The following is a 26,854-nucleotide window of genomic DNA, read 5'->3' as shown; positions in this document are numbered from 1 at the left end:
GGACTTTTTGTAAGGGTTGATTTATTCAGTGGGGGTCACGCCCTAATCTATAATCCTTATATTATAGGTATTACAAAAACACACTCCCATGCACATGGCCAACACACACAAGCTTGGTTCCTCAATGACCGAGGGAGAGTCTTGGTCTGTACTCAGATGGACTTATTTTTAAACTAGATAGACTCAAATTGGCACAAATTGGACTGATGGACTCAAATTGACTTCGTATTAGACTAAATTGACTTCTTATTTACTAAAAACAGATATTTGGTAACTCAATTTATTGGGGATAGAGGATAACTTATTTTGAGTTCTCAAGCTTCTCACAACAGTTAGTGATAGTTTGTCGCAAGTAGGCCTATCAATATTTTTTTTATATCACTTTTATTTTTTAACTGTTCAAACAGAGTGGTTAGTCGCCATGGTGATGGATTTCTGTCCTTTCGTTTTCACGCTGACTGACAGAATAAGGTGAGGTATTGGAGATCAATTAGTTTATACACATCTCATTTTATGTGAGCAAATGTCCTCTCAGAACTTCACTTCACTATCCATCTTTACCTGTAATGTGTCCCAAATGGCAATCTATTCCGTATATCGTGCACTAGGTTTGACCAGGCCAGGGCTTTAGGGAATAGGGAATAGGGTGCTTGCTATAAACCCTGGTAATCATTTCCATTGACTGCCATTGAGTTCAGGCACCACCTGGTGGAATTCTGGTGCCACTGCAGTGTTTTTATGAGCTAGATGACTATGGCCGAAATTACACCACATTTGTTTTTGCTTTTAACCCTTCCCTTATGTCCTGGTTCAATTTGAATTAGAAATCACTCAAATACTATTTTATGTAATTTTTCCATCATGACCCTTCATCTACTTTCCTAAGGTTGTGTCTCAAACGTGTAAAACACGTAACAACAACAACAAAAATTTGACCCGGTACCGGAATAGTGACATCCATGATGTTCTGGGTCAATTTGACCAGCAATTTTACCTTGACCTTGGGTCTATATAACTTCTTAACAGGTTGTCCTAGAAACAAGCTGAGGCAGAGCAACACTGATCTTAAGTCAATTTGAAGTACATTTGACCTTTGACCTTGACCTTTGTGCTAGAGACAAGTGGTATTCTGTGCATTAAAGATCTATCCATGACGATCATAAAGGATCTAGGTATGATTTCCTTGTGATGTCCAGAGGCTGTGAGATAGTGATCTGAAGTTTGGCAAAAAATTTGCTAAGAATTTCATAAATGTCCTAATTCCATTTATTCACGACTTTGGTACAGTAATCAAACATTTGGCTCCCAATTTTGAACAGTTGATCCATCAACTCATATGAAACATTCTCAGCTACTGGAGAAAAACAATTTGTAAGGTTAAAATCATGTATTATTTGTAAAGTTAAAATCCTATTGATGATCTAGATGACTTTTTATTTATTTATGATTTAGATTACTTTTATTGTAATGGTGTAGGTTGAACCAAACATAAGGATTAAATACCTAATATTATGGACATCTGGTTTCTGTGTCTCAGACAGATGTGGAACCTTGCAGTGATGGGTGTGTGTGTGTGTGTGTGTGTGTGTGTGTGTGTGTGTGTGTGTGTGTGTGTTAAGATGGTTTAAAACCACTCTGTGTGTTTGGCCTGGCTAACACTCCTTCATAAAGTAAGAAGCATATCAATTTTACATTATTGCTGGGGACAGGACGTTCCCTCCAGAATGTAGGCCCTACCCTTATTGGATCAAACATATATTGGGTCTATTTTTGTCTTTCTTTCTCGCTCCCTTTTCCCTCTAAAGAATTGACACAAGAATCTCGGTCGTCAATGGGATCTGAAGCTACAAGGATAAAATACAACTTTAATGAGACTTTGACATGCAGCATATTGAGGCAAAGCCATAACAACAGGAAGAGAAGGCTACAGCCCATTTAACTGGCATCAATGTACAAATGCGTTCTTACACAGCAATGACATACTGCACTGACAACGAAGATAAGCTGTCGTTTAGAAATGACAATAAAGACAATAAAATACAATACAATACCATAGAAGAATACTGTAACGGACTGCTGGTAAGGAGCACAGAAATCCAGACCCTTTTGAAATGACAATAAAGACAATAGAATATTATGCTGTAACTGATCGCTGGTATTTTTCCTTCTTGTCTACGGATGAAGAAGAAGAGAAAAACTTGAATAAATAAAATAAACAAACTGGCAAACAAACAGAAATAAAACAAACTCTTGTTTATATTTCCCTGTTTTCGTTCTGAGTTAAATAATAACACTTAGGAAGATAAGAGTCTCTGATTTAAATAGTTCAAAAACTTGTTTCCGTTTTTTTTTTCTCGTTGGATTACTTCTAATGGGCCTGGTTCCCATTTGCTTCATGTGGCTTCAATCCCCCTTTTTCCCCAGCTGTACATATTTCCTATCCTCCACCCCATCCCTCTCTCCTCTCTTCCCCGTGTCCAGTCACCCCAGTACAGCCTCTGGCTTCAGCCTCCCTCCTTTTTGTCTTCCTTCCTTTGCTCCCCGTCCTCTTCTCTCCATTCATCCCTCTCTTCATCTCTCCTCCTCAATCCTTTCGCCAGCGGTTCTTGGGTTTTGCCTCAGGAAGTGGGGGTGGAGGGGCTGGGGCGGCCTTGGCTGGGGGTGGACTGTCTTTCTTTCCCAGGCTAATCAGTAGGGAAGGGAGCTCCACAGTGATAGCTTTCTCTATCTTGTCAATCAGACAGCCTGACGACCAGGAACAGAGGGAGGACAGCTGCTTAAAGCCTGATGGAGGGTTGATGCCAAAGAAGTCCTGGTAGGCCTCTTTGTCTGGCAGGTCGAACTTGCTCACCTGTAGAAATGGAGAACACACAAGTTCTATACATGTTATACACACGTTATATACATGTTAGTTATACACACATTATATACACACACACACACACACACATTATAGACATGTTATATGCACATTACTCACACACATTTAATACACACATTATATACACATTGTGCACATTACATACACATTATACACACACTTTGCACACCTTAAACACACGTTATATACATATTCCATACACCCATTACACACACAATCCATGACACCTACACCCCCTCCCCCCTCCCTACACACACTCTCTCACTTACATTGGTCTTGGCCAGGATGGACTTGAAGATGTAGAACTTGTCAGGGTCTGAGACGATGTCCCTGAACACCTCGTCGGGGTCGCTGAACCAGCCCAGCTTCTCGTGGTATGTATGGAGGTAGCGATCTACCAGCAGGGCGTGGATCCTGACCCGGATGGCGTGCTGGCGGATGAAGGCTATCTTGTTCTCCAGCTGGTTCTCAATGACCTGAAGATAGAAGAACAAGGAGATTATTGTCAACAGCAGAGGTGAATAAAGATGGCGTCCCACATGCACTTATCACAAATGCCTCGTTTCGCTAAGTTCGCCGAATTGTACATCACTCTCCATGACTCTTTTGTTTGCATGGTCATTAGCACAGTATACATGATTCCAATTTTAGCTTGAAGACACCGGGACTTTGAGATTGTGCTGATTTACTGGCACATTGAACCATTTACGCAGCATAGTTTCAAAACTCAGTGGATTGTGCTAAACAATGACATCACATCTGAATTCTGACATCTTTATGCACGTTCGCCATTGTCACAGATTTTAGGTGCTCTTCTCAAGTGCACAACGGCAAGAGATGGTAGCTTCTCGAGCAGCAAGGTCTCCTCCCGTATGAAAAGCCATGGGCTGGTGTGTGCGTGTAATGTGTTTGTGTGTATTCTGTATTCTGTTCTGTTTTCTGTAGGTGGTTGAGCTTCACCTGGTTGAGGTCTTCGAGCAGTGAGATCTCCTCCCGTATGAAGAGCTCTCGGCTGGTGTCGGCTGCGTATTCTGTGGGCCAGAAGGAGCTGACGTAGACCCGGGGAGGCTCTGTGGCGTTGATGAGAGGAGCCATGGACCAAAACAGGGCGCCGTAGACACGCATCAGGTCCTGGGAGGACAGGCTGTCTGCCTTGTTCAGGATGATGCGGATCTGGGACTCTCGGCCCTAGAATGAATGAATTCATGGATGGATCAATGAATGAATGAAGAAAACAGAGTTTAGAAAGGTTATTAAAGTGCTAGGCCAAGACTGACTGTATATTGGGCAATCTAAGGCACTTTGCTTTGCACCATAGACATATAATTACCAGAATGAGCAAGGAATCTACTCTTTTGTAATTTCAGTTGAGTTGACTTTTGATAAAGCAAAAATGTTCATGCTGAACATACTACTTTTGCTTCCTGCTTTACTCCTATTGGTACACTCAATATGGCTGCCGGTCCACCCAACACTTCCGTTCTAGTAATTCAATTTCTATTCTTTACACTTCTTTACCTTCATCTGTTTGAACAGTGTCGCCAGCTCCCCGCCCACGTCCAACTTAGTGGGGTCAAACATCAGGAAGATGAGGTCAGCACGGTCAATGAACCACTGACACACCTCGCTATAGGGGTAGCCTGGATGGGGAAGGACGACCAATCAGAGGCTGTTTTACTCAAAGGTGTGGTAGTATACAGTGAGTTAAGTCTTTTCATCATTCCATTTTTGTGAATTTGTAGGTGTGTGTGTTGCATGCAGTGTGTTACCATTCGGTCTGCATGACTGTTAATGAATCTCTGTCTGTTCTCCCACCTCTCTCCTGCTGCTTGTGATTGTCACTTCACAGCATGTAACAAATATCTAAAGAGTGTACATGATCTAATACACATGGCTGTATATGAGAGGTTAGTGTGTGTGTGTTCTCCTCCCCACCTCTCTCCTGCTGCTTGCGGTTCTCAATAATCCCAGGCGTGTCCACCAGGGTGACTCTCTCCAGCAGTTTATGGGGCATCTCAATCCCCACCAGCCTCTCCAGGAACCCCTGGCCAAACTTCTCCAGAGGGGAAAAGGACCTGGAGCTGTCGGCTGCCATCACGATGCCCTCCACAGAGCGGAACTTGTCACCGTGCATCACCACTGTGTACTCAGATGTAGTGGGCTCAGCACCTGGGAGAGAGGGAGGGAGGAAGAGGGGGAGAGGTGGGAGGGAGATAAGGAGGGAGGAAGAGAGGAAGAGGGGGGAGATAAGGAGGAAGAGAGGGTGGTTAGAATGTGTAAGAGAGAGATTAATATGAGCAGCTATCCAAATAGTTTACTCAGAAAAGGAAGCAGTTGCATTGAGGCATGTTTGTATTCCGGAGAGAAGTGGACTGGGAAGGGTGCAATAGATGACAGATCAGTAGTAGATAGACAAGATGTGGAATAGAGTGAATGATAAAGTGGAAAACCTTGTCTGCGGTGTAGACTGGTAAGGGGTGTAGACTGGTAAGGGGTGTAGACTGGTAAGGGGTGTAGACTGGTAAGGGGTGTAGACTGGTAAGGGGTGTAGACTGGTAAGGGGTGTAGACTGGTAAGGGGTGCCATGAGAAATACATTTGATTGATTGGCTGATTATCAGAGTAGAGTGTTGGTCAGGAGTTAGTCTGGTGAAACTCCAGGCCCAAGCTATGTGACAGGAGCTCTTACCTGTGTAAAGTTGTTGTGGGGTACCATGCACGCCCAGCAGGTAGTTGATCATGGAGGATTTGCCTACAGACCAGGGTCCCAGGAACAGTACCATGGGCTTGGAGGTGATCTCTCCATCTAGAGAGAGAGAGAGAGATAGTGAGAGAGAGAAAGCGAGAGAGAGAAAGAGAGAGAGATAGCGAGAGAGAGAAAGCGAGAGAGAGAATGCGAGAGAGAGAGAAGGGGGGTCACTTTGTAGACTTTGTCAATGGTACACTTTGTCCCACAAGGGGGCGTTCATTGCATACATCATGGTACTATGGATTGAGCCCTCAAGCTCTAACAAGCCTGGGATAAGTGAGGCCTGGTCGCCCACACAAAGCTGTATATATATGCTGAGGCATACAAAGTCACTTTCTGGAAAGCTCTCTTGTGTACACTCGATTACCGGCAGGTGTATATGCAGTTAATTAGTTTATTTATGTTTCATCGATTTTCCAGTTTCTTCAGGCAAAGGCACCCTGAGAATTTAGATTAAACTGGCACACAACTGTGTATAGTATTGCCCCTTTGCCTAGGGAAACCCCATTGCTAATGACAATGTCTACAAGGACTGTTGGTAACTAGACTTATGCTTGTCTGTTTTTTTCGGGGGAAATATAGCATTTTGTTATTCTTTGTGTAACAGGTTGGTAATGAACAGAAGATTAATAGCTAATGGCTAAAGGCTAATATGCTAATACTAATAAACAAATCTGAACAATGCTAACCAGGCTAAAGGCTAATACGCTAAGACAACAGATCAGTATAAAACCGATTAAAAATGCTAATAGCTAATGGTTCAAGGCTAATGCCAAGTGGTTGGACAGGCTACCTGTGACCTCGTGAGCTCTGAGCTCGTTGTACTTGTAGGCCGTCTCCATGGGCTTGATGGCTGAGTGGTAGATGTGCTGCAGCTTCTTCATAGCAGCTGGAGAGGAGAGAGGGATGAGGAAAGAATGAGGGGGTGAGGGGAGGAGAGGAGAGAGGGATGAGGAGAGGAGAGAGGAAGAGAAGAAAGAGGGATGAGAGGATTGAGGGGGAGAGAGGAGGAGAGGAGAGGATGAGGGGGAGAGAGGAGAAGAGGACAGAGGGAGATAGAAGAGAAGAGGGATGAAGAGAAGATGATAGAGGTGGAGAGAGGCAGAAGTAGCAGATGAAGAGAGCAGATGTTGAAAAATATTTTTTTTTAAGGGTGGGAGAGAAGAGAGGAGACAATACATTTTGCATGGTCATGGTAGTCATGGATGCACCATGAATGAACTAACCTGACTCATTGTCATGGTAGTCATGGTAATATAATGGAAGGCACCATGAATGAACTAAACTGACTCATTGTCATGGTAGTCATGGTAATATAATGGAAGGCACCATGAATGAACTAACCTGACTCATGGTCATGGTAGTCATGGTAATATAATGGAAGGCACACACACGCACACCCACCCACGCACACACACTCACACACACACTACCATCCATTCCACACCTTGAAACAATTTCCACAGTAATTTTAGCAGAAAAGGCCCAGTAGATTTCTCAATCCCTACTGTTCACATATAAACAGCGTTTTTCCTGGTCAGCTCATGTGGTCCCCCAAAAAATCAGGGTATTTTTCACAATTCATCTTTTATAGATTCCTTGTATCCTCTCTTTGCCTGCTTCTCAATACACAATGGAGAAGAAAGTCCAATGTCCCTCCCCTTGGACCTTCTCCTCCAATACGAGTGAGGAGGTGGTGAGATCAAAATGGAAGGAATCGAGGAATAATGAATTGAGAAAAACTCAGGGCCTTACTTGTAACTCTTGTTTGCTCCTTACCAGAGAACTCAGGCGAGGATTCGGCAGAAACCAATCGGAGCATCTCATCGATGTGGGAGCAGTCTCTGAGCTTTGCTGCCTCCTCACCCACTGCCGATTGGAGGAAAAGCCTGTCAGTCAACTCAAATATCCATATCCCTGACTCGGGAAGTAGAATTTCCCCTGCATTATCATGATGATATACATTGAGTATACAAAACATTAGGAACACCTTCCTAATATTAAGTTGCACCCCCCACCCCACTTTTGCCCTCATCGAGCATGGACTCTATAAGGTGTCGAAAGCATTCCACAGGGATGCTGGCCCATGTTGACTCCAATGCTTCCCACAGTTTTGTCACGTTGGCTGGATGTCCTTCGGGTGGTGGACCCTTCCTGATACACACAGGAAACTGTTGAGTGTGAAAAACCCAGAAGCATTGCAGTTCTTGACTCAAACCGGTGCGCCTGACACCTACTACCATACCCCGTTCAAAGGCACTTATATCTTTTGTCGCACCCATAAACCATTTGAATGGCACACATACACAATCCATGTCTCAATTGTCTCAAGGCTTAAAAGTCCTCCTTTAACCTGTCTCCTCCCCTTCGTCTACACAGATTTAAGTGTATTTAAAAAGTGACATAAATGAGGGATCATAGCTTTCACCTGGTCAGTTATGTCATGGAAAGAGCAGGTGTTCTTAATGTTTTGTATACTCAGTGTATGCTTGTAATACGCAGTACAGTGTGCATACATGCTTGTCTGTCATGTAAAATAGGGGAATCCTGTCAGCTCTATTCGTTACATTTATATCTGCAACTTTTCAGGAACAGATGTGATTGTCTGTCATCTAGGACTGGGAATCGTGTGAGCTCTATTCATTACAGTTCTACCTAACCATTTCTGAACATTCAGAAAGAAATGTAATGTGTAGAACAGATTTAACTGTCTGTCATCTAGGACTGGGAATCGTGTGAGCTCTATTCGTTACATTTATATCTGCAACTTTTCAGGAACAGATGTGATTGTCTGTCATCTAGGACTGGGAATCGTGTGAGCTCTATTCATTACATTTCTACCTAACCATTTCTGAACATTCAGAAAGAAATGTAATGTGTAGAACAGATTTAACTGTCTGCCATGTAGAACTGGGAATCATGTGAGCTCTATTCATTACATTTCTATCTGAACATTTCACCTTTGATCTCCCCTGAACATGACACCAATTGACTTCCTGCCATGACAACAGAACACTGACTGACCACAGCATCTGTTGTGTGGCTCTGTAGCCATGTTGTTATATCAGTGTCCATCTGCCCATCTATCTATCTCTTCCCTTCCTCCCTCTATGTCTGTCCTGTTTATTTCGGGCTCAGCTAGGGGTTATTCCTGATGCCACCTTTAGCCACACATATCAGGTTCTGGGGCATGGCACGGGCCAGGGAAAGAGGAAGGGATGGAGGGAGGGAAGGAGAGGAGGGAGGGAAAGTGGTTAGAGAGAGGAGAGAGAGAGAGAATGAGAGAGAGATGGAGGTTTAGAGATAATGTAAGAGCCAGACCAGATCCTATGTCTTTTATAGCTGGTGTCAACACTACGGCACCAAATGGCAGAGAATGTCAGTCTCCTGATTACAGTAGCACTCGCTCATCATGGCTTTGAATACACTTGAGTTGACACTGTAAAGTTGACAGTTGGCTCCTAAGAGCCGACTGAAGTGTATTCGAAGCACTGTGAAGAAGAAAGTGGGGAGATATGACAGGATCCTGTAACCCCATCTCTACAGTATGTAACTTAAAAGTGCTCGCCAGAGGTACTTTTAGCCTGAGCAATCACATTTAGTATAGAAAGAATAAATATGGACACATTGATATAAACAAACAAGTTTGTTTCCAAATTGTTTGGACAATAACCTTTTTATCGTTCAAATGATCAATTCTAATAACGCAGTACTCTATACCTTTTACTGGTGCTTCTGCCTTTGCTGGTGCATCCTCCACTGTCACATCCTCAACAGGCGCCTCCTCAACAACAGTCGCCTCCTCCTTAACAACAACAACAGGTGCCTCCTCTTCCACCACTGCTTCCTCCTCAAAAACATGTACCTCCTCCAAAACAGCTGCCACCTCCTCCACCAGCTCCTCCTCCTTCACTGCCTCCACAACCACCTCACCTGCTTCTACAGGTTCTGGAGCGGCTTCCGCAGGTTCCGGAGTGGGTTCCGGAGCAGCTTCCTCTACAACAGGCTCTGGTTCTGGAGCCACCTCCTTGACCACCGCCTCTGGCTCGGGTTCAACCACTTCAGGTTCCACCGCAGGTTCTGGCTCGGATTCAACCAGCTTGGGTTCCACCACAGGTTCAGCCACTAATACTACTTCTTCCTCTACTGCCTCCTCTACTGACTCCTCTACTGTCTCCTCTACTGCCTCCTCTACAGCCTCCTCCTCGGCAACCTCCTCAGTCGTTACCTCCTCAACAACAGGTTCCTCTACTGCAGGTTCTTCTATTGTTTCCTCTACTTCCTCATCAACTACATCCACTTCCTCCTCCATGACCACAGCTTCCTTAACTGCTTCCTCTTCCTCTATAACCTCTTCTTCCTTAGCTTCATGTTCTGCCTCAACCTCCTCTATAACCTCTTCTTCAGACGAGGGAGCTTCCTCCACTACTTCTTCTTCAGATGAGGCAGCTTCCTCCAGTTCTTCCTCCTCAGATGAGGCAGCTTCCTCCACTCTCTCCTCTGATGCTTGGACCTCCTCTGAAGTCTCTGCAGACTCCACAGATTCCTCCTCAGCTACCACCTCCTCAGATGCAGCCTCCTCCTCCTCGCTCGCCAACCTCTCCATGGGGACCTCCTCTGTGGAGGCTAGGGGCTCCTCTTCGCTAGCCAACCTCTCCATGGGGACCTCCTCTGTGGAGGCTAGGGGCTCCTCTTCGGCCGGTGTAGCAAGGCTTCGAGGGGGTTTACAGGACTGACACACGGAGCCTGGGGCCGGGGTGTCGTTGGAGGAGATTTGTCCTCCATGGTCATCTGTGGAGTCACAGGAGAGGTCACAGGAGAGCGGCACATGGAGATGCAGCTCATCGGGGCTGGAGGCCTCCACCACTAGGTCTGCAGAGACAGAGAGAGAGACAGGCGAGTCTGTTAATGATAAAGATGTCAGTATAAAGAGAGTGAAGGGTTTAGGTCTGGTAATCACTGAACGGCCATGTTAGAAAAGACAACAGCGAGCAAGATATAGGGGGCGCCAGGTAGGCTAGTAGTTAGAGTGTTGGACTAGTAACTGAAAGGTTGCAACACCGAGCTGGCAAAGTAAAAATGTGTCGTTCTGCCCCTGAACAAGGCAGTTAACCCACTGTTCCTAGACCAGTTAACCCACTGTTCCCAGACCAGTTAACCCACTGTTCCCAGACCAGTTAACCCACTGTTCCCAGACCAGTTAACCCACTGTTCCCAGACCAGTTAACCCACTGTTCCCAGACCAGTTAACCCACTGTTCCCAGACCAGTTAACCCACTGTTCCCAGACCAGTTAACCCACTGTTCCCAGACCAGTTAACCCACTGTTCCTAGACCAGTTAACCCACTGTTCCTAGACCAGTTAACCCACTGTTCCTAGACCAGTTAACCCACTGTTCCTAGGCCGTCATTGAAAATAAGAATGTGTTCTTAACTGACTTGCCTAGTTAAATAAAATAAAAATAGGTGGCGAGCTACCAGATGATATAAAGTAGCGTATCATTTTCATCATTTTACATAAGGAATGGGCTCATTCAGTTCAGAGTTTTGCACTGTCTCCATTACTCCAATGACAGATTAGCAAAAATATACCCAAATGTTGACCCCAAGTGTTTGAGATGCCACCAGAGTCCAGCGACTCCGGGAGACATGTTTTGGTCGTGCCAATATTTGAGTGGCCTCTGGGACCACATTTGTTAAGCATTCTCACATATGTGTAATACAACTGTTAGCCCCAACCCGGTCACTGACATTTTTGGTGTACTTCCCCTAAGGAAGTGATGTCATCTCTGCCTCTGGAGAAGGATGGGTACACTGTGCTTGGGTCCCAACAAAGTTAGGCTTTACCTGGTCCCCATTAATACAATACGTGGAGAGCCTGTCTTTTCCTTAGTGTAACTCGCATAGTTTGGTCAGCAGTCATGTCTGTTCTAGCGGCCATTTGTGCTGATAAGAATTTTTATTGAACATTTTTCCCCATTGTTTTTGTTTCTATTACTGTTTGTTCCTGTTTTTCATTCCCTTTTTTCCTTTTAACTTACTTTTATAGATGCCTTGGTGGGTGGGTGGGTGGGTGGGAGGGAGGGAGGGAGGGAGGGAGGGAGGGAGGGAGGGAGGGAGGGAGGGAGGGAGGGAGGGAAAATGAGGGGTTGTATTGTTTTATTGTTATATCTGAAAATCTATAAATAATGTTGTTTTTAAAGAAAGGGGAAAAAAAAGAAGACAACAGCCTCTCTGTTATTGATCATGGTTTGATTTCTATAACTTTCTAGAAGTTCCAGTTAAATTAATACAATTGGAGACCTCTAACACTCCAATACAGCCCTGTAGTGGATTACTCCTTTAATCTTCTTGTAAAGCATCCAAACATCTTACTGGATCAACTTACATGTACAGACATACAGACATTACGGATAAACACAATTGCTCTCTTTATCCAAAATAGACCTTATTCATCACACTGGAAACTTTCACAGCCGCTCTTTATTTTCCTGCATCAACGCCTGTCTGTCCAGAACAGACTTGGTGTGTGGCTGTCTGTCCAGAACAGACTTGGTGTGTGACTGTGTGTCCAGAACAGACTTGGTGTGTGGATGTCTGTCCAGAACAGACTTGGTGTGTGACTGTGTGTCCAGAACAGACTTGGTGTGTGGATGTCTGTCCAGAACAGACTTGGTGTGTGACTGTGTGTCCAGAACAGACTTGATGTGTGACTGTGTGTCCAGAACAGACTTGGTGTGTGACTGTGTGTCCAGAACAGACTTGGTGTGTGGCTGTGTGTCCAGAACAGACTTGATGTGTGACTGTGTGTCCAGAACAGACTTGGTGTGTGACTGTGTGTCCAGAACAGACTTGGTGTGTGGCTGTGTGTCCAGAACAGACTTGGTGTGTGGCAGTGTGTCCAGAACAGACTTGGTGTGTGGCAGTCTGTCCAGAACAGACTTGGTGTGTGACTGTGTGTCCAGAACAGACTTGGTGTGTGACTGTGTGTCCAGAACATACTTGGTGTGTGGCTGTGTGTCCAGAACAGACTTGGTGTGTGGATGTCTGTCCAGAACATACTTGGTGTGTGACTGTGTGTCCAGAACAGACTTGGTGTGTGACTGTGTGTCCAGAACAGACTTGGTGTGTGACTGTGTGTCCAGAACAGACTTGGTGTGTGACTGTGTGTCCAGAACAGACTTGGTGTGTGGCTGTCTGTCCAGAACAGACTTGGTGTGTGACTGTGTGTCCAGAACAGACTTGGTGTGTGGATGTCTGTCCAGAACAGAATTGGTGTGTGACTGTGTGTCCAGAATAGACTTGGTGTGTGACTGTGTGTCCAGAACAGACTTGGTGTGTGACTGTGTGTCCAGAACAGACTTGGTGTGTGGATGTCTGTCCAGAACAGACTTGGTGTGTGACTGTGTGTCCAGAACAGACTTGATGTGTGACTGTGTGTCCAGAACAGACTTGGTGTGTGACTGTGTGTCCAGAACAGACTTGGTGTGTGGCTGTGTGTCCAGAACAGACTTGATGTGTGACTGTGTGTCCAGAACAGACTTGGTGTGTGACTGTGTGTCCAGAACAGACTTGGTGTGTGGCTGTGTGTCCAGAACAGACTTGGTGTGTGGCAGTGTGTCCAGAACAGACTTGGTGTGTGGCAGTCTGTCCAGAACAGACTGGTGTGTGACTGTGTGTCCAGAACAGACTTGGTGTGTGACTGTGTGTCCAGAACATACTTGGTGTGTGGCAGTGTGTCCAGAACAGACTTGGTGTGTGGATGTCTGTCCAGAACATACTTGGTGTGTGACTGTGTGTCCAGAACAGACTTGGTGTGTGACTGTGTGTCCAGAACAGACTTGGTGTGTGACTGTGTGTCCAGAACAGACTTGGTGTGTGACTGTGTGTCCAGAACAGACTTGGTGTGTGGCTGTCTGTCCAGAACAGACTTGGTGTGTGACTGTGTGTCCAGAACAGACTTGGTGTGTGGATGTCTGTCCAGAACAGAATTGGTGTGTGACTGTGTGTCCAGAATAGACTTGGTGTGTGACTGTGTGTCCAGAACAGACTTGGTGTGTGACTGTGTGTCCAGAACAGACTTGGTGTGTGACTGTGTGTCCAGAACAGACTTGGTGTGTGGCTGTCTGTCCAGAACAGACTTGGTGTGTGACTGTGTGTCCTGAACAGACTTGGTGTGTGGCAGTGTGTCCAGAACAGACTTGGTGTGTGACTGTGTGTCCAGAACAGACTTGGTGTGTGGCTGTGTGTCCAGAACAGACTTGGTGTGTGACTGTGTGTCCAGAACAGACTTGGTGTGTGGCTGTGTGTCCAGAACAGACTTGGTGTGTGACTGTGTGTCCAGAACAGACTTGGTGTGTGGCAGTGTGTCCAGAACAGACTTGGTGTGTGGCTGTGTGTCCAGAACAGACTTGGTGTGTGGCTGTGTGTCCAGAACAGACTTGGTGTGTGGCTGTGTGTCCAGAACAGACTTGGTGTGTGGCTGTGTGTCCAGAACAGACTTGGTGTGTGGCTGTGTGTCCAGAACAGACTTGGTGTGTGGCTGTGTGTCCAGAACAGACTTGGTGTGTGGCTGTGTGTCCAGAACAGACTTGGTGTGTGGCTGTGTGTCCAGAACAGACTTGGTGTGTGGCTGTGTGTCCAGAACAGACTTGGTGTGTGACTGTGTGTCCAGAACAGACTTGGTGTGTGGCAGTCTGTCCAGAACAGACTTGGTGTGTGACTGTGTGTCCAGAACAGACTTGGTGTGTGACTGTGTGTCCAGAACAGACTTGGTGTGTGGCTGTGTGTCCAGAACAGACTTGGTGTGTGGCAGTGTGTCCAGAACAGACTTGGTGTGTGGATGTCTGTCCAGAACAGAGTTGGTGTGTGGCTGTGTGTCCAGAACAGACTTGGTGTGTGGCTGTCTGTCCAGAACAGACTTGGTGTGTGACTGTGTGTCCAGAACAGACTTGGTGTGTGGCTGTGTGTCCAGAACAGACTTGGTGTGTGGCAGTCTGTCCAGAACAGACTTGGTGTGTGACTGTGTGTCCAGAACAGACTTGGTGTGTGGCAGTGTGTCCAGAACAGACTTGGTGTGTGGCAGTCTGTCCAGAACAGACTGGTGTGTGACTGTGTGTCCAGAACAGACTTGGTGTGTGACTGTGTGTCCAGAACATACTTGGTGTGTGGCAGTGTGTCCAGAACAGACTTGGTGTGTGGATGTCTGTCCAGAACATACTTGGTGTGTGACTGTGTGTCCAGAACAGACTTGGTGTGTGACTGTGTGTCCAGAACAGACTTGGTGTGTGACTGTGTGTCCAGAACAGACTTGGTGTGTGACTGTGTGTCCAGAACAGACTTGGTGTGTGGCTGTCTGTCCAGAACAGACTTGGTGTGTGACTGTGTGTCCAGAACAGACTTGGTGTGTGGATGTCTGTCCAGAACAGAATTGGTGTGTGACTGTGTGTCCAGAATAGACTTGGTGTGTGACTGTGTGTCCAGAACAGACTTGGTGTGTGACTGTGTGTCCAGAACAGACTTGGTGTGTGACTGTGTGTCCAGAACAGACTTGGTGTGTGGCTGTCTGTCCAGAACAGACTTGGTGTGTGACTGTGTGTCCTGAACAGACTTGGTGTGTGGCAGTGTGTCCAGAACAGACTTGGTGTGTGACTGTGTGTCCAGAACAGACTTGGTGTGTGGCTGTGTGTCCAGAACAGACTTGGTGTGTGACTGTGTGTCCAGAACAGACTTGGTGTGTGGCTGTGTGTCCAGAACAGACTTGGTGTGTGACTGTGTGTCCAGAACAGACTTGGTGTGTGGCAGTGTGTCCAGAACAGACTTGGTGTGTGGCTGTGTGTCCAGAACAGACTTGGTGTGTGGCTGTGTGTCCAGAACAGACTTGGTGTGTGGCTGTGTGTCCAGAACAGACTTGGTGTGTGGCTGTGTGTCCAGAACAGACTTGGTGTGTGGCTGTGTGTCCAGAACAGACTTGGTGTGTGGCTGTGTGTCCAGAACAGACTTGGTGTGTGGCTGTGTGTCCAGAACAGACTTGGTGTGTGGCTGTGTGTCCAGAACAGACTTGGTGTGTGGCTGTGTGTCCAGAACAGACTTGGTGTGTGACTGTGTGTCCAGAACAGACTTGGTGTGTGGCAGTCTGTCCAGAACAGACTTGGTGTGTGACTGTGTGTCCAGAACAGACTTGGTGTGTGACTGTGTGTCCAGAACAGACTTGGTGTGTGGCTGTGTGTCCAGAACAGACTTGGTGTGTGGCAGTGTGTCCAGAACAGACTTGGTGTGTGGATGTCTGTCCAGAACAGAGTTGGTGTGTGGCTGTGTGTCCAGAACAGACTTGGTGTGTGGCTGTCTGTCCAGAACAGACTTGGTGTGTGACTGTGTGTCCAGAACAGACTTGGTGTGTGGCTGTGTGTCCAGAACAGACTTGGTGTGTGGCAGTCTGTCCAGAACAGACTTGGTGTGTGACTGTGTGTCCAGAACAGACTTGGTGTGTGACTGTGTGTCCAGAACAGACTTGGTGTGTGGCTGTGTGTCCAGAACAGACTTGGTGTGTGGCTGTGTGTCCAGAACAGACTTGGTGTGTGGCTGTGTGTCCAGAACAGACTTGGTGTGTGGCTGTGTGTCCAGAACAGACTTGGTGTGTGGCTGTGTGTCCAGAACAGACTTGGTGTGTGGCAGTGTGTCCAGAACAGACTTGGTGTGTGGCTGTCTGTCCAGAACAGACTTGGTGTGTGGCTGTGTGTCCAGAACAGACTTGGTGTGTGGCAGTGTGTCCAGAACAGACTTGGTGTGTGGCTGTCTGTCCAGAACAGACTTGGTGTGTGGCAGTGTGTCCAGAACAGACTTGGTGTGTGGCAGTGTGTCCAGAACAGACTTGGTGTGTGGCTGTCTGTCCAGAACAGACTTGGTGTGTGACTGTGTGTCCTGAACAGACTTGGTGTGTGGCTGTGTGTCCAGAAGAGACTTGGTGTGTGACTGTGTGTCCAGAACAGACTTGGTGTGTGGCTGTGTGTCCAGAACAGACTTGGTGTGTGACTGTGTGTCCAGAACAGACTTGGTGTGTGGCTGTGTGTCCAGAACAGACTTGGTGTGTGACTGTGTGTCCAGAACAGACTTGGTGTGTGGCTGTCTGTCCAGAACAGACTTGGTGTGTGGCTGTGTGTCCAGAACAGACTTGGTGTGTGGCTGTGTGTCCAGAACAGACTTGGTGTGTGGCTGTGTGTCCAGAACAGACTTGGTGTGTGGCTGTGTGTCCAGAACAGACTTGGTGTGTGGCTGTGTGTCCAGAACAGACTTGGTGTGTGGCAGTGTGTAAAGCCAAGAGCAGATTGAATACTCAACAGCCTCTCAGATTGCTACACTCAGATTTCAGCTCCTTGAATGGAGATGCTTAGGCCTGCTTAGACTATTTGAGGGGAGCAGACCTGGGTAAAGACAACCCTGTAGAGACAGACTCCGACAACAAACCCTGTGTCAGGAAGTCATATTATAACGTGTCAAAATTATGGGAACTCTGTTCCTACACATTCTCTCCCTATTGTACCCCTGTTTATATAGCATAACCTGGAGTAGCTTAGACTGCATGTTTGTAGACGGTGAAATCTGAGCTAGCGACCGCAATGTACATGTAGCCATGGATAGTAAGTAACCTCTGACACGGAATAATTAGGAGACCCGAGTTACAACCCCAGGTCGTTGCACATACACTTGACAGTGTGTACTCACTAGGAATGTAATATTGGTGGGTTATAATGCTGTCAATGACCAGAGGAGGTGATGAATGGGCATAGCTCACTCATTCCCACACACACACACACACACACACACACACACACACACACACACACACACACACAGGAGGTGATGATCGACCGATCATGAGCAGTAAATTGTTTACTTGTGAATCAGAGCCAGAATAGGAAGCCCATAGAGAGCACAGAGAGTCCCATTTGTGTACCATGGACGGTCATGGACAGTCACACGGGTGCTAAGCTTTCCGCCCTGACCCATTTGATCAATGCGTGTGTTGAGTCAGATGCGACTTATCTTGAGTCTGAGGCTCTTAGGTCAAAGGGCTCGTGGTGCATTTTTCACATCCACATTTAACATTGACATTGGGCCGGTAGAAGACGCGAACGTCATTATTCCTGTCTGGATTGAGGATAGATCAAATCAATCATGTGCGTTGGTATGTGTATACATTAGCATACACAGTCACAAACCCCTATGCCACCATAGGTTAGCCTATAGCTTAGCGATTAGTCGGTAGCTGCTAGCATTGGTCAACAAGATGTGCCACCTCTTCTCAGAAGAATAGAGAATCACACAGCACAGCTGAGAATCACACCTAAACACCTGAGTCATCATCACCATACAACTACGTTAGCCTTTAGCTTAGCAATTAGCCGCTTGATGATAGCAATGGGCAATGGGCAATGTGCCATGTTAGCCGTTTGCTAGCAATTAGCCTGTTGGCGCTAGCTGTGAGCAATGCAGCTCTTCTCAGCCAACTCTTGTCAGCCATTGAAGGTGAGAATCACACTGCAGCTGTCCATGCCATGGATACAACCTGATCCATGCTGCTGCCTTGAAACATGAACCTGCAGACGTACACACTAAGGCCATACACCATCATAATTTGTCTCCCACTGTGCCCCACTACACATCCCACTACAGACCGTCCTAACAGGCCTGCTAAGACCTCACAGGTTGGTATTTAGCCAGTTGGGGACATGTGTGACGATGTATGTTCCTTTGTGGTCCTTTAGGTCTATGGCATCCCCACTTAACTGTTTAGGTAGTTTATGTAACATGGAAGGAGGGTGCCTCTGTATGTTTTGCCATGGCAACTGTAAATAAAGATATTTCGGAGCTCTATAACTTCAAGCCTGGGTCTTCTAAAGGCCACAAGTCTGTATTAGCCCTGTGAGCTAAAGCCTAGGCATTAGCTAGGGGAGCTAACAAGAGTCTTCGGGTTCCAGGCATGGTTTTGTAACCTGACTGATATAGAGTCTTATAGGCCTTTTAGCTGAAGAAATGACCCCTCCATTACAGTTTCCTGTTGACCTGAACTCATCTAGCTGCTGAAAGCAGACAGAGGATACCGTCCGTATTCTGAAGTAATGTTTTTTCAGTCCTTCTACTCGTGTAAGTATTCGCGGCATGTGTTAGCCTCGGACGTCCAGGCTTTGCTCACGTGGCCTGTGACAGAGGCTAGGTATTCGTTACAAACCATCAGCACCTCATCCTCGGCGTCAGTAAGATAGCATTACTTCAAAAACGGGGATGTAAAAAGCCACCGTCTGTGTACCAAATGGCACCCTATTCCCTACATATGTGCCCTGGTCAAAAGTAGTGCACTAAATAGGGAATAGGATGCTCCGTCACACTCTGGCAAAGCCTGAAAGCACATGGATTTCCAGGGCTCTGATCACAGATCTCCCCGGACAAGGAGAGGGCATCACTGATCTATCCGATCGGTAAGCAGTGTCCTATTCGGCAAGAGTGTAGCGCAAGTAACATTAAAAAAGAATCTGCTAAGTTACACATTTATTTATGTATGTGTTCCTACAGCATATTTGTCCTGCAGCACCAGTCTCCCACAGACAGGGGGCGGTAATGGGTTATAAAAAGAACCTGAGAGGTGTTTCTCTCTCACCCCTGGCATTCAATATAGCATTTGGCTCGCTGACCCCCGGTCATAAACAGTCTCCCACCGACTTAAGTGTACCCTGGGTGTCCCTAATTAAATAAAACCAACAAGATGGGGTGTGTGTGTGTGTGTGTGAGAGAGAGAGAACGAGAACGAGGGAAAGAACGAGAAAGAGTGAGAGAGAGAGAGAATATGTATGTGCTGAAGGTGGGTGGGTGGGTAAAGGGTGTGTGTGTGTGTGTGTGAGAGAGAGAGAGAGAGACAGGAATTTGGAAGGCAATGTGATTGGAAATACAGAGGAGCCAAATGAAGTGCTCACTGCCGCCCTCGCGGGTTGGATGGTATCCATGGACATAGTGCGACAGCGTCGTCAGTCGTCTGCACAGTTACATGAACGTGTGTACAGATGGCAAGAATTCGTATGGTGTAACGTTGTCAGGTTACCAGCATGGTAACAGGGTCACTCAGGGTCACTCATTAACAAGTGACAGTTTGTTTGTTTATGTTGACTTCATATATATTTTTGAACTACTTTGCCCTTTAAGGGCCACTATAATAATTTAATGAAGATTCTGTGGTAAGAAATGGAGCTAAGCAATAGAAATAGTCCAGACAGTCATGACTTAAACCGACCAAATATCAATCACAATGAGGAAAGGAAATAACAAGATTTTGACTTATATCGAAATGTTGATCCCGTTGTCAGAAAAATACAAATGTGTTTGTTGATACAGGCATTCCACAGGATCGTATTTGGTAGTTAGTAGCAGCCAAGTAGCTTATTGAATTAGAGTTAACATAGTTAGGGGAGATGGAGGGATGGAAAGAGGGATGGAGGTGCGGGAGAATGAAGAGACTCCATATGGGAATGATCGCTGGGGTTTTCCCCCTAAGCTTAGATAAAGATCACTATAAAAGTTCAACAGCAGTGAAAGAGAGAGTGAGAGAGAGAGAGAGAGAGAGGGGGAGAGAGAGAAAGGGGGGCTTGTCAAGATTGTTCTAGCAATCAAACAAATACAGCACGAATAGGCTGTTGCATTGAAAAGCTGTTATTACACAGTTATGTAACACTGGACAGTGAACCTGGTCCTGGTGGGTTGCCAGACTCACACTGCCCTGCCCTGGCAGTGTGAGTACCCAGGCAGAATACATCAAAGTGAGGATGGAGTGGGACAGGTGCCTGGGGCATGGTGCCTGGGTCCTACTGGTCTCAATCAGGGATATGAATAGATCTACAATGAGTCAGATAGAATGGAAGGCAGGGAGGGATTATTCCACTGCTATATTCCACAGGAGTGACGTTGTCCTTCCCTGACGATTGTCACTGATTGTCACCGGCCTTGACGACAGCCTTGACGACAGCCTTATTGTACATGGAAAACCCTGTTCTAGGGGGCTGTAGCTCTGTCACTATCATTATGGATTTCCATCACGGCATCCATATAGGGACAGCCATTATCAGCGTGTACTGTCCATCAGACAGGCTGCTACTGAACACTGCTATAGTCTGTATAGCATCCACTTTGTACCAGCGTGTGTGTGTGTGGGCTTTCCCTAGCACTGGGGGCTTTCCCTACACGTGGACTACTGTCTAGCTACAGCTGCAGTTTATCTAGCTATGTAGACACAAATAGGTTTGCAGAACTACAGAGAAATGGCTTTTGCATTTAGAATATCAAATGCATGGACTACATTGTACATAGTCTTTGGCAAATCCCACAGAACCCTAATTGCAGACTGTGTGTGTGTGTGTGTGTGTGTGTGTGTGTGTGTGTGTGTGTGTGTGTGTGTGTGTGTGTGTGTGTGTGTTTGTGTGTGTGTGTGTGTGTGTGTCTGCGTACTGTGTATGTAGTAAGGGTGCAAACAGACCCACACTGGCAGTGGGTGTGCCTATAAGTCTCTGTGGTGTGTCTATAAGTCTCTGTGGTGTGCCTATAACTCTCTGTGGAGTGCCTATAAGTCTCTGTGGTGTGTCTGTCTATAAGTCTCTGTGGTGTGCCTATAAGACTCTGTGGTGTGCCTATAAGTCTCTGTGGTGTGCCTATAAGACTCTGTGGTGTGCCTATAAGTTTCTGTGGTGTGCCTATAAGACTCTGTGGTGTGCCTATAAGTCTCTGTGGTGTGCCTATAAGACTCTGTGGTGTGCCTATAAGACTCTGTGGTGTGCCTATAAGACTCTGTGGTGTGCCTATAAGACTCTGTGGTGTGCCTATAAGACTCTGTGGTGTGCCTATAAGACTCTGTGGTGTGCCTATAAGACTCTGTGGTGTGCCTATAAGACTCTGTGGTGTGCCTATAAGACTCTGTGGTGTTTGTATGGTGACTGGTGACAGCAGCAGACTCACTAAGGCTCCAGCCACCTGACTAACTACAGAGGCCTGGAAGGTGCAGGGATTAAATGACAGCAAGGACAGGCAAGGGTACCCCCCCCCCCCCCCCCCACACACACACACACACACTGGTGTCACTGCTCAGCAACACTGACATTTCCACCCACAGCCAACACACCCTTCTGATGTACTAGCATAGGTGTGGCACAGGAGGCTGCTCAGGGGAAGACGGCTCATAACGGAATGGCATGGAACACCTGGAAACCATCTGTTTGATGTATTTCATACCATTCCACTGATTCTGCTCCAGTCATTACCAGGAGATGTGTGTGACAGAAGTACTGGACACATACTGTATTATATATCAGCATTATATGCACAAGCAGCATTCAACTTCTCACTTATCATTCATTCAGTCGTTCATTCATTCAGCGCACACTGACAGAAATGTCATCCTCTGTCTCTTCCTCGATCCCTCCATCCCTAAAGCATACATTACATACAGTCCCATTGACTTTTTCCACATTTTGTTAGGTTACAGCCTTGTTCTATAATAGATTAAATATACAGTGGGGCAAAAAAGTATGAAAAAGTGTAATTTTCATCATAGCTACACTTCAACTATGACAGACAAAATTAGAAAAAAAATCCAGAAAATCACATTGTAGGATTCTTAATGAATTTATTTGCAAATTATGGTGGAAAATAAGTATTTGGTCACCTACAAACAAGTAAGATTTCTGGCTCTCATAGACCTGTAACTTCTTCTTTAAGAGGCTCCTCTGTCCTCCACTCGTTACCTGTATTAATGGCACCTGTTTGAACTTGTTATCAGTATAAAAGACACCTGTCCACAACCTCAAACAGTCACACTCCAAACTCCACTATGGCCAAGACCAAAGAGCTGTCAAAGGACACCAGAAACAAAATTGTACACCTGCACCAGGCTGGGAAGACTGAATCTGCAATAGGTAAGCAGCTTGGTTTGAAGAAATCAACTGTGGGAGCAATTATTAGGAAATGGAAGACCTACAAGACCACTGATAATCTCCCTCGATCTGGGGCTCCACGCAAGATCTCACCCCATGGGGTCAAAATGACCACAAGAACGGTGAGCAAAAATCCCAGAACCACACGGGGGGACCTAGTGAATGACCTGCAGAGAGCTGGGACCAAAGTAACAAAGCCTACCATCAGTAACACACTACGCCGCCAGGGACTCAAATCCTGCAGTGCCAGACGTGTCCCCCTGCTTAAGCCAGTACATGTCCAGGCCCGTCTGAAGTTTGCTAGAGAGCATTTGGATGATCCAGAAGAAGATTGGGAGAATGTCATATGGTCAGATGAAACCAAAATATAACTTTTTGGTAAAAACTCAACTCGTCGTGTTTAGAGGACAAAGAATGCTGAGTTGCATCCAAAGAACACCATACCTACTGTGAAGCATGGGGGTGGAAACATCATGCTTTGGGGCTGTTTTTCATTGAAGATGAAACGTGGCTGGGTCTTTCAGCATGACAATGATCCCAAACACAGTGGCTTCGTAAGAAGCATTTCAAGGTCCTGGAGTGGCCTAGCCAGTCTCCAGATCTCAACCCCATAGAAAATCTTTGGAGGGAGTTGAAAGTCCGTGTTGCCCAGCAACAGCCACAAAACATCACTGCTCTAGAGGAGATCTGCATGGAGGAATGGGCCAAAATACCAGCAACAGTGTGTGAAAACCTTGTGAAGGCTTACAGAAAACATTTGACCTCTGTCATTGCCAACAAAGGGTATATAACAAAGTATTGAGATAAACTTTTGTTATTGACCAAATACATATTTTCCACCATAATTTGCAAATAAATTCATTAAAAATCCTACAATGTGATTTTCTGGATTTTTTTCTTCTCATTTTGTCTGTCATAGTTGAAGTGTACCTATGATGAAAATTACAGGCCTCTCTCATCTTTTTAAGTGGGAGAACTTGCACAATTGGTGGCTGACTAAATACTTTTTTGCCCCACTGTATGTGTTTCTCATCAATCTACACACAATACCCCATAATGACAAAGCAAAAACAGACGTTAGACATTTTGCTAAATAATTAAAATAAAACCCTAAATATCACATTTACATAAGTATTGAGACCTTTTACACAGTACTTTGTTGAAGTTTGACAGCGATTACAGCCTTGAGTCTTCTTGGGTATGATGCTACAAGCTTGGCACACCTGTATTTGGGGAGTGTCTCCCATTCTCCTCTGCAGATCCTCTCAAGCTCTGTCAGGTTGGATGGGGAGCGTCGCTGCACAGCCATTTTCAGGTCTCTCCAAAGATGTTAGATCGGGTTCAAGTCCAGGCTCTGGCTGGGCCACTCAAGAACATTCAGAGACTTGTCCCGAAGCTACTCCTGCATTGTCTTGGCTGTGTGCTTAGGATCATTGTCCTGTTGGAAGGTGAACCTTCACACCAGTCTGAGGTCCTGAGTGCTCTGGAGCAGGTTTTCATCAAGGATCTCTTTGTACTTTGCGCAATTCAACTTTGCCTCGATCCTGACTAGTCTCCAGGTCCCTGCCAAAACAAACATCCCCACAGCATGAGGCTGCCACCACCTCCATAGGGATGGTGCCAGGTTTACTCCAGACGTGACTCTTGGCATTCAGGCCAAAGAGTTCAATCTTGGTTTCATCAGACCAGAGAATCTTGTTTCTCATAGTCTGAGAGTCTTTACGTGCCCTTTGGCAAACTCCAAGCGGGCTGTCATGTGCCTTTTACTAAGGAGTGGCTTCCATCTGGCTACTCAACCATAAAGGCCTGATTGGTGGAGTGCTGTGAAGATGGTTCTCCTTCTGGAAGGTTCTCCCATCTCCACAGAGTAACTCTGGAGCTCTCTGTCAGAGTGACCATTGGGTTCTTGGTCACCCCCCTGACCAAGACCCTTCTCCCCCGATTGCACAGTTTGGCTGGGCAGCCAGCTCTAGGAAGAGTCTTGGTGGTTCCAAACTTCTTCCATTGAATAAGTACCCTTCCCCAGATCTGTGCCTCGACACAATCTTGTCTCTGAGCTCTACGGACAATTCCGTTAACCTCATGGCTTGGTTTTTGCTCTGACATGCACTGTCAACGGTGGGACCTTATATAGACAGGTGTGTGCCTTTCCAAATCATGTCCAATCAATTGAATTTACCACAGGTGGACTCCAATCAAGTTGTAGAAACATCTCAAGGATGATGAATGGAAACAGGATACACCTGAGCTCAATTTCGAGTCTCAAATCAAATGGTCTGTTTTTTTATTTGTAATACATTCGCACAAAACATTTTTTTACCTGTTATCGCTTTGTCGTTATCGGGTATTGTGTGTAGATTGCTGAGGATTTTTTAAATGTACTGTATTCCATTTTAGAATTAGGCTGTAACGTATCAAAATGGGGAAAAAGTCAAAGGGTCTGAATACTTTCCTATGACACCGTGTCAGGACAAAGTTGTATTGCTGCATCTCCATGACCCTGTTCTCATGATCAGCCTTTCATACCCCTTTATCACAAACCCTCGTATATGGTCTGCACTGCAGCCATTGCTATTTCCAATTCATGCAAAGAATGTGACTTTCATATGTCCCCCTTGCCCTGTTTCTGAGCAGAGGAACATGTCCATCTACAGTAATAAAAACTCCACGGACTAATCTGTTTTCTTCTTCTGATCTTAATGTATGTAATCTTACCTGCAGCGACCAGGACAAGCAGGGAGAGCAGGCAGGACACAGAGACCTGTAGAGGCTTCATTTTGGCTGCCAGGGGCCTCCCCCTTCTACCAGCAGTTATATATACCCCTCTGGAGAAAGGTCAAAGGGCGTGCCAAGGAAGGAGGGGCCTGGTAATGTCACAGGCAGCAACTACACCCACGTCAGCCATTCTGTGTCTAAGTAGAGAGGCCTGGGTAGCTGGCTGGCTAATGGGTAACATAATGTCACACAGCAGCAACTGCATTCACGTCTGCCATTTTGTGTCAAAGCAGTTGCCCTGGTTCTATAAGGGGAGAGAACAGACAGGGAAAGATGTCAGGAAGTTTCACTGTTCGTATTGGGAGACCCTCTTTTCACGCCACCTCGACACTGAAATTACTTTTTCGTAGCAGGTTAGAACTTTATATCTATATTTTATTTCACCTTTATTTAACCAGGTAGGCAAGTTGAGAACAAGTTCTCATTTACAATTGCGACCTGGCAACTTACACTGATGGTTAGGATAATTAACGTAGCAGGTTAGGAAACTGAGGTCAAGGTTTGGAAAAGGGTTAGGGAAAAGTGGTGTGAAAAGAGTGTATCCCGTTCGTATTGGTCACTAGTCACCATAGGGACGGTTTCACGGACCCCAATTAAGAGCCTCCTGCTGGACTAAAAAGCTGACTCAACAGAGAATCTGAAAGTCATTTTTGCTCCAGGAGTAGGGTTAATCTAGGTTCAGGAAGTAAGGTTAAATAGGCCAGACAGAGTCGGATACAGATTCAAAAAACAAAGATACCAACTTCCCTATATAAAAAAACGAGTTATAGTATAGAAAAACGTTTCCATTTGAGATTTGATTAGCTGTTCTTACAGAGGCAATACTGCTGAGTCTGTGCACTTCTATTTTGATTCGAAAGTACAACAGACTGAACATAATTGAATTATATAAATAATGTATTTTGGGAAAGGAAAGGGGGATACCTAGTCAGTTGTACAACTGAAATGGGACATCACTTTTATGGGTTTCTGGTTTAAACTAGCTGCCAGCACCTCGTTAATCTAGCGGAGTTGTAACCTTAAACCCTTTACAAGATTAAATAAGACTAACACCGGGGTGTTGGGATGAAGAATAGGACTAAATCTAATCAAAGCCAACTTTAAATGCACTTTGAGTGAAGTTAGGGTTGATCCTATTCTTTGGCTTTGATTCTTGGTTGGGATGGAGATGTGAATCCAACATATAAATTATTCATTTGTAGACCAACTGGAATTTGTTGACAACCAAACACAATTCAAAATCCCTTTTGCAATACAGTAAATAGGCTATTAACTTGTCGACAGTTTAACAGATGATATGTTGGATTCACGTCTCCAAATAAACCAAACATTTTATTTAGATAATAGGATTAAGCCAGTGGTTCAGATGAAACTATCCAAGCATTAGATATCCTTTAAATCCCTGAGCTGGCAAGATAGAAAAAACAACCTTTGTGCCCTTGAGCAAGGCAGTTAACCCTGAACAACAACTGCTCCCCGGGCGC

The 26,854-nt window shown here is 45.8% G+C and overlaps 1 protein-coding gene across 2 annotated transcripts; it reads right to left on the bottom strand.

The window, feature by feature from the left end:
• Positions 1-1,827: 1,827 nt before the first annotated feature.
• Positions 1,828-25,514, bottom strand: LOC139424427 (sarcalumenin-like). Of its 2 annotated transcripts, none has more exons than XM_071176220.1 (10): positions 25,311-25,514; positions 9,350-10,501; positions 7,409-7,498; positions 6,423-6,518; positions 5,570-5,686; positions 4,817-5,050; positions 4,400-4,521; positions 3,842-4,069; positions 3,151-3,357; positions 1,828-2,851 (listed from the first exon to the last, which is right to left on the bottom strand). In XM_071176220.1, exons 1-10 carry the CDS (start codon positions 25,369-25,371, stop codon positions 2,585-2,587), a joined length of 2,574 nt encoding a protein of 857 aa, XP_071032321.1. In that variant the 5' UTR covers positions 25,372-25,514; the 3' UTR covers positions 1,828-2,584. The 2 variants fall into 2 exon arrangements, with proteins under 2 accessions (XP_071032321.1, XP_071032322.1); XM_071176221.1 differs by having other exon boundaries at positions 9,563-10,501.
• Positions 25,515-26,854: the final 1,340 nt, after the last annotated feature.

The sequence above is a fragment of the Oncorhynchus clarkii genome, chromosome 13 (assembly GCF_045791955.1).
Source record: "Oncorhynchus clarkii lewisi isolate Uvic-CL-2024 chromosome 13, UVic_Ocla_1.0, whole genome shotgun sequence".
NCBI lineage: Eukaryota > Metazoa > Chordata > Actinopteri > Salmoniformes > Salmonidae > Oncorhynchus > Oncorhynchus clarkii.
This window is presented reverse-complemented; position numbering and strand designations above follow the sequence as displayed.

Excerpts from the sequence above, each read along its gene's own strand:
- LOC139424427 (XM_071176220.1), bottom strand. The coding sequence starts at position 25,371 with ATGAAGCCTCTACAGGTCTCTGTGTCCTGCCTGCTCTCCCTGCTTGTC. Across the intron at positions 10,502-25,310 it reads GCTTGTCCTGGTCGCTGCAG|ACCTAGTGGTGGAGGCCTCC; the intron begins GTAAGATTACAT and ends CTGTCTCTGCAG. Across the intron at positions 7,499-9,349 it reads GGCAGAAGCACCAGTAAAAG|TGGGTGAGGAGGCAGCAAAG; the intron begins GTATAGAGTACT and ends TCCAATCGGCAG.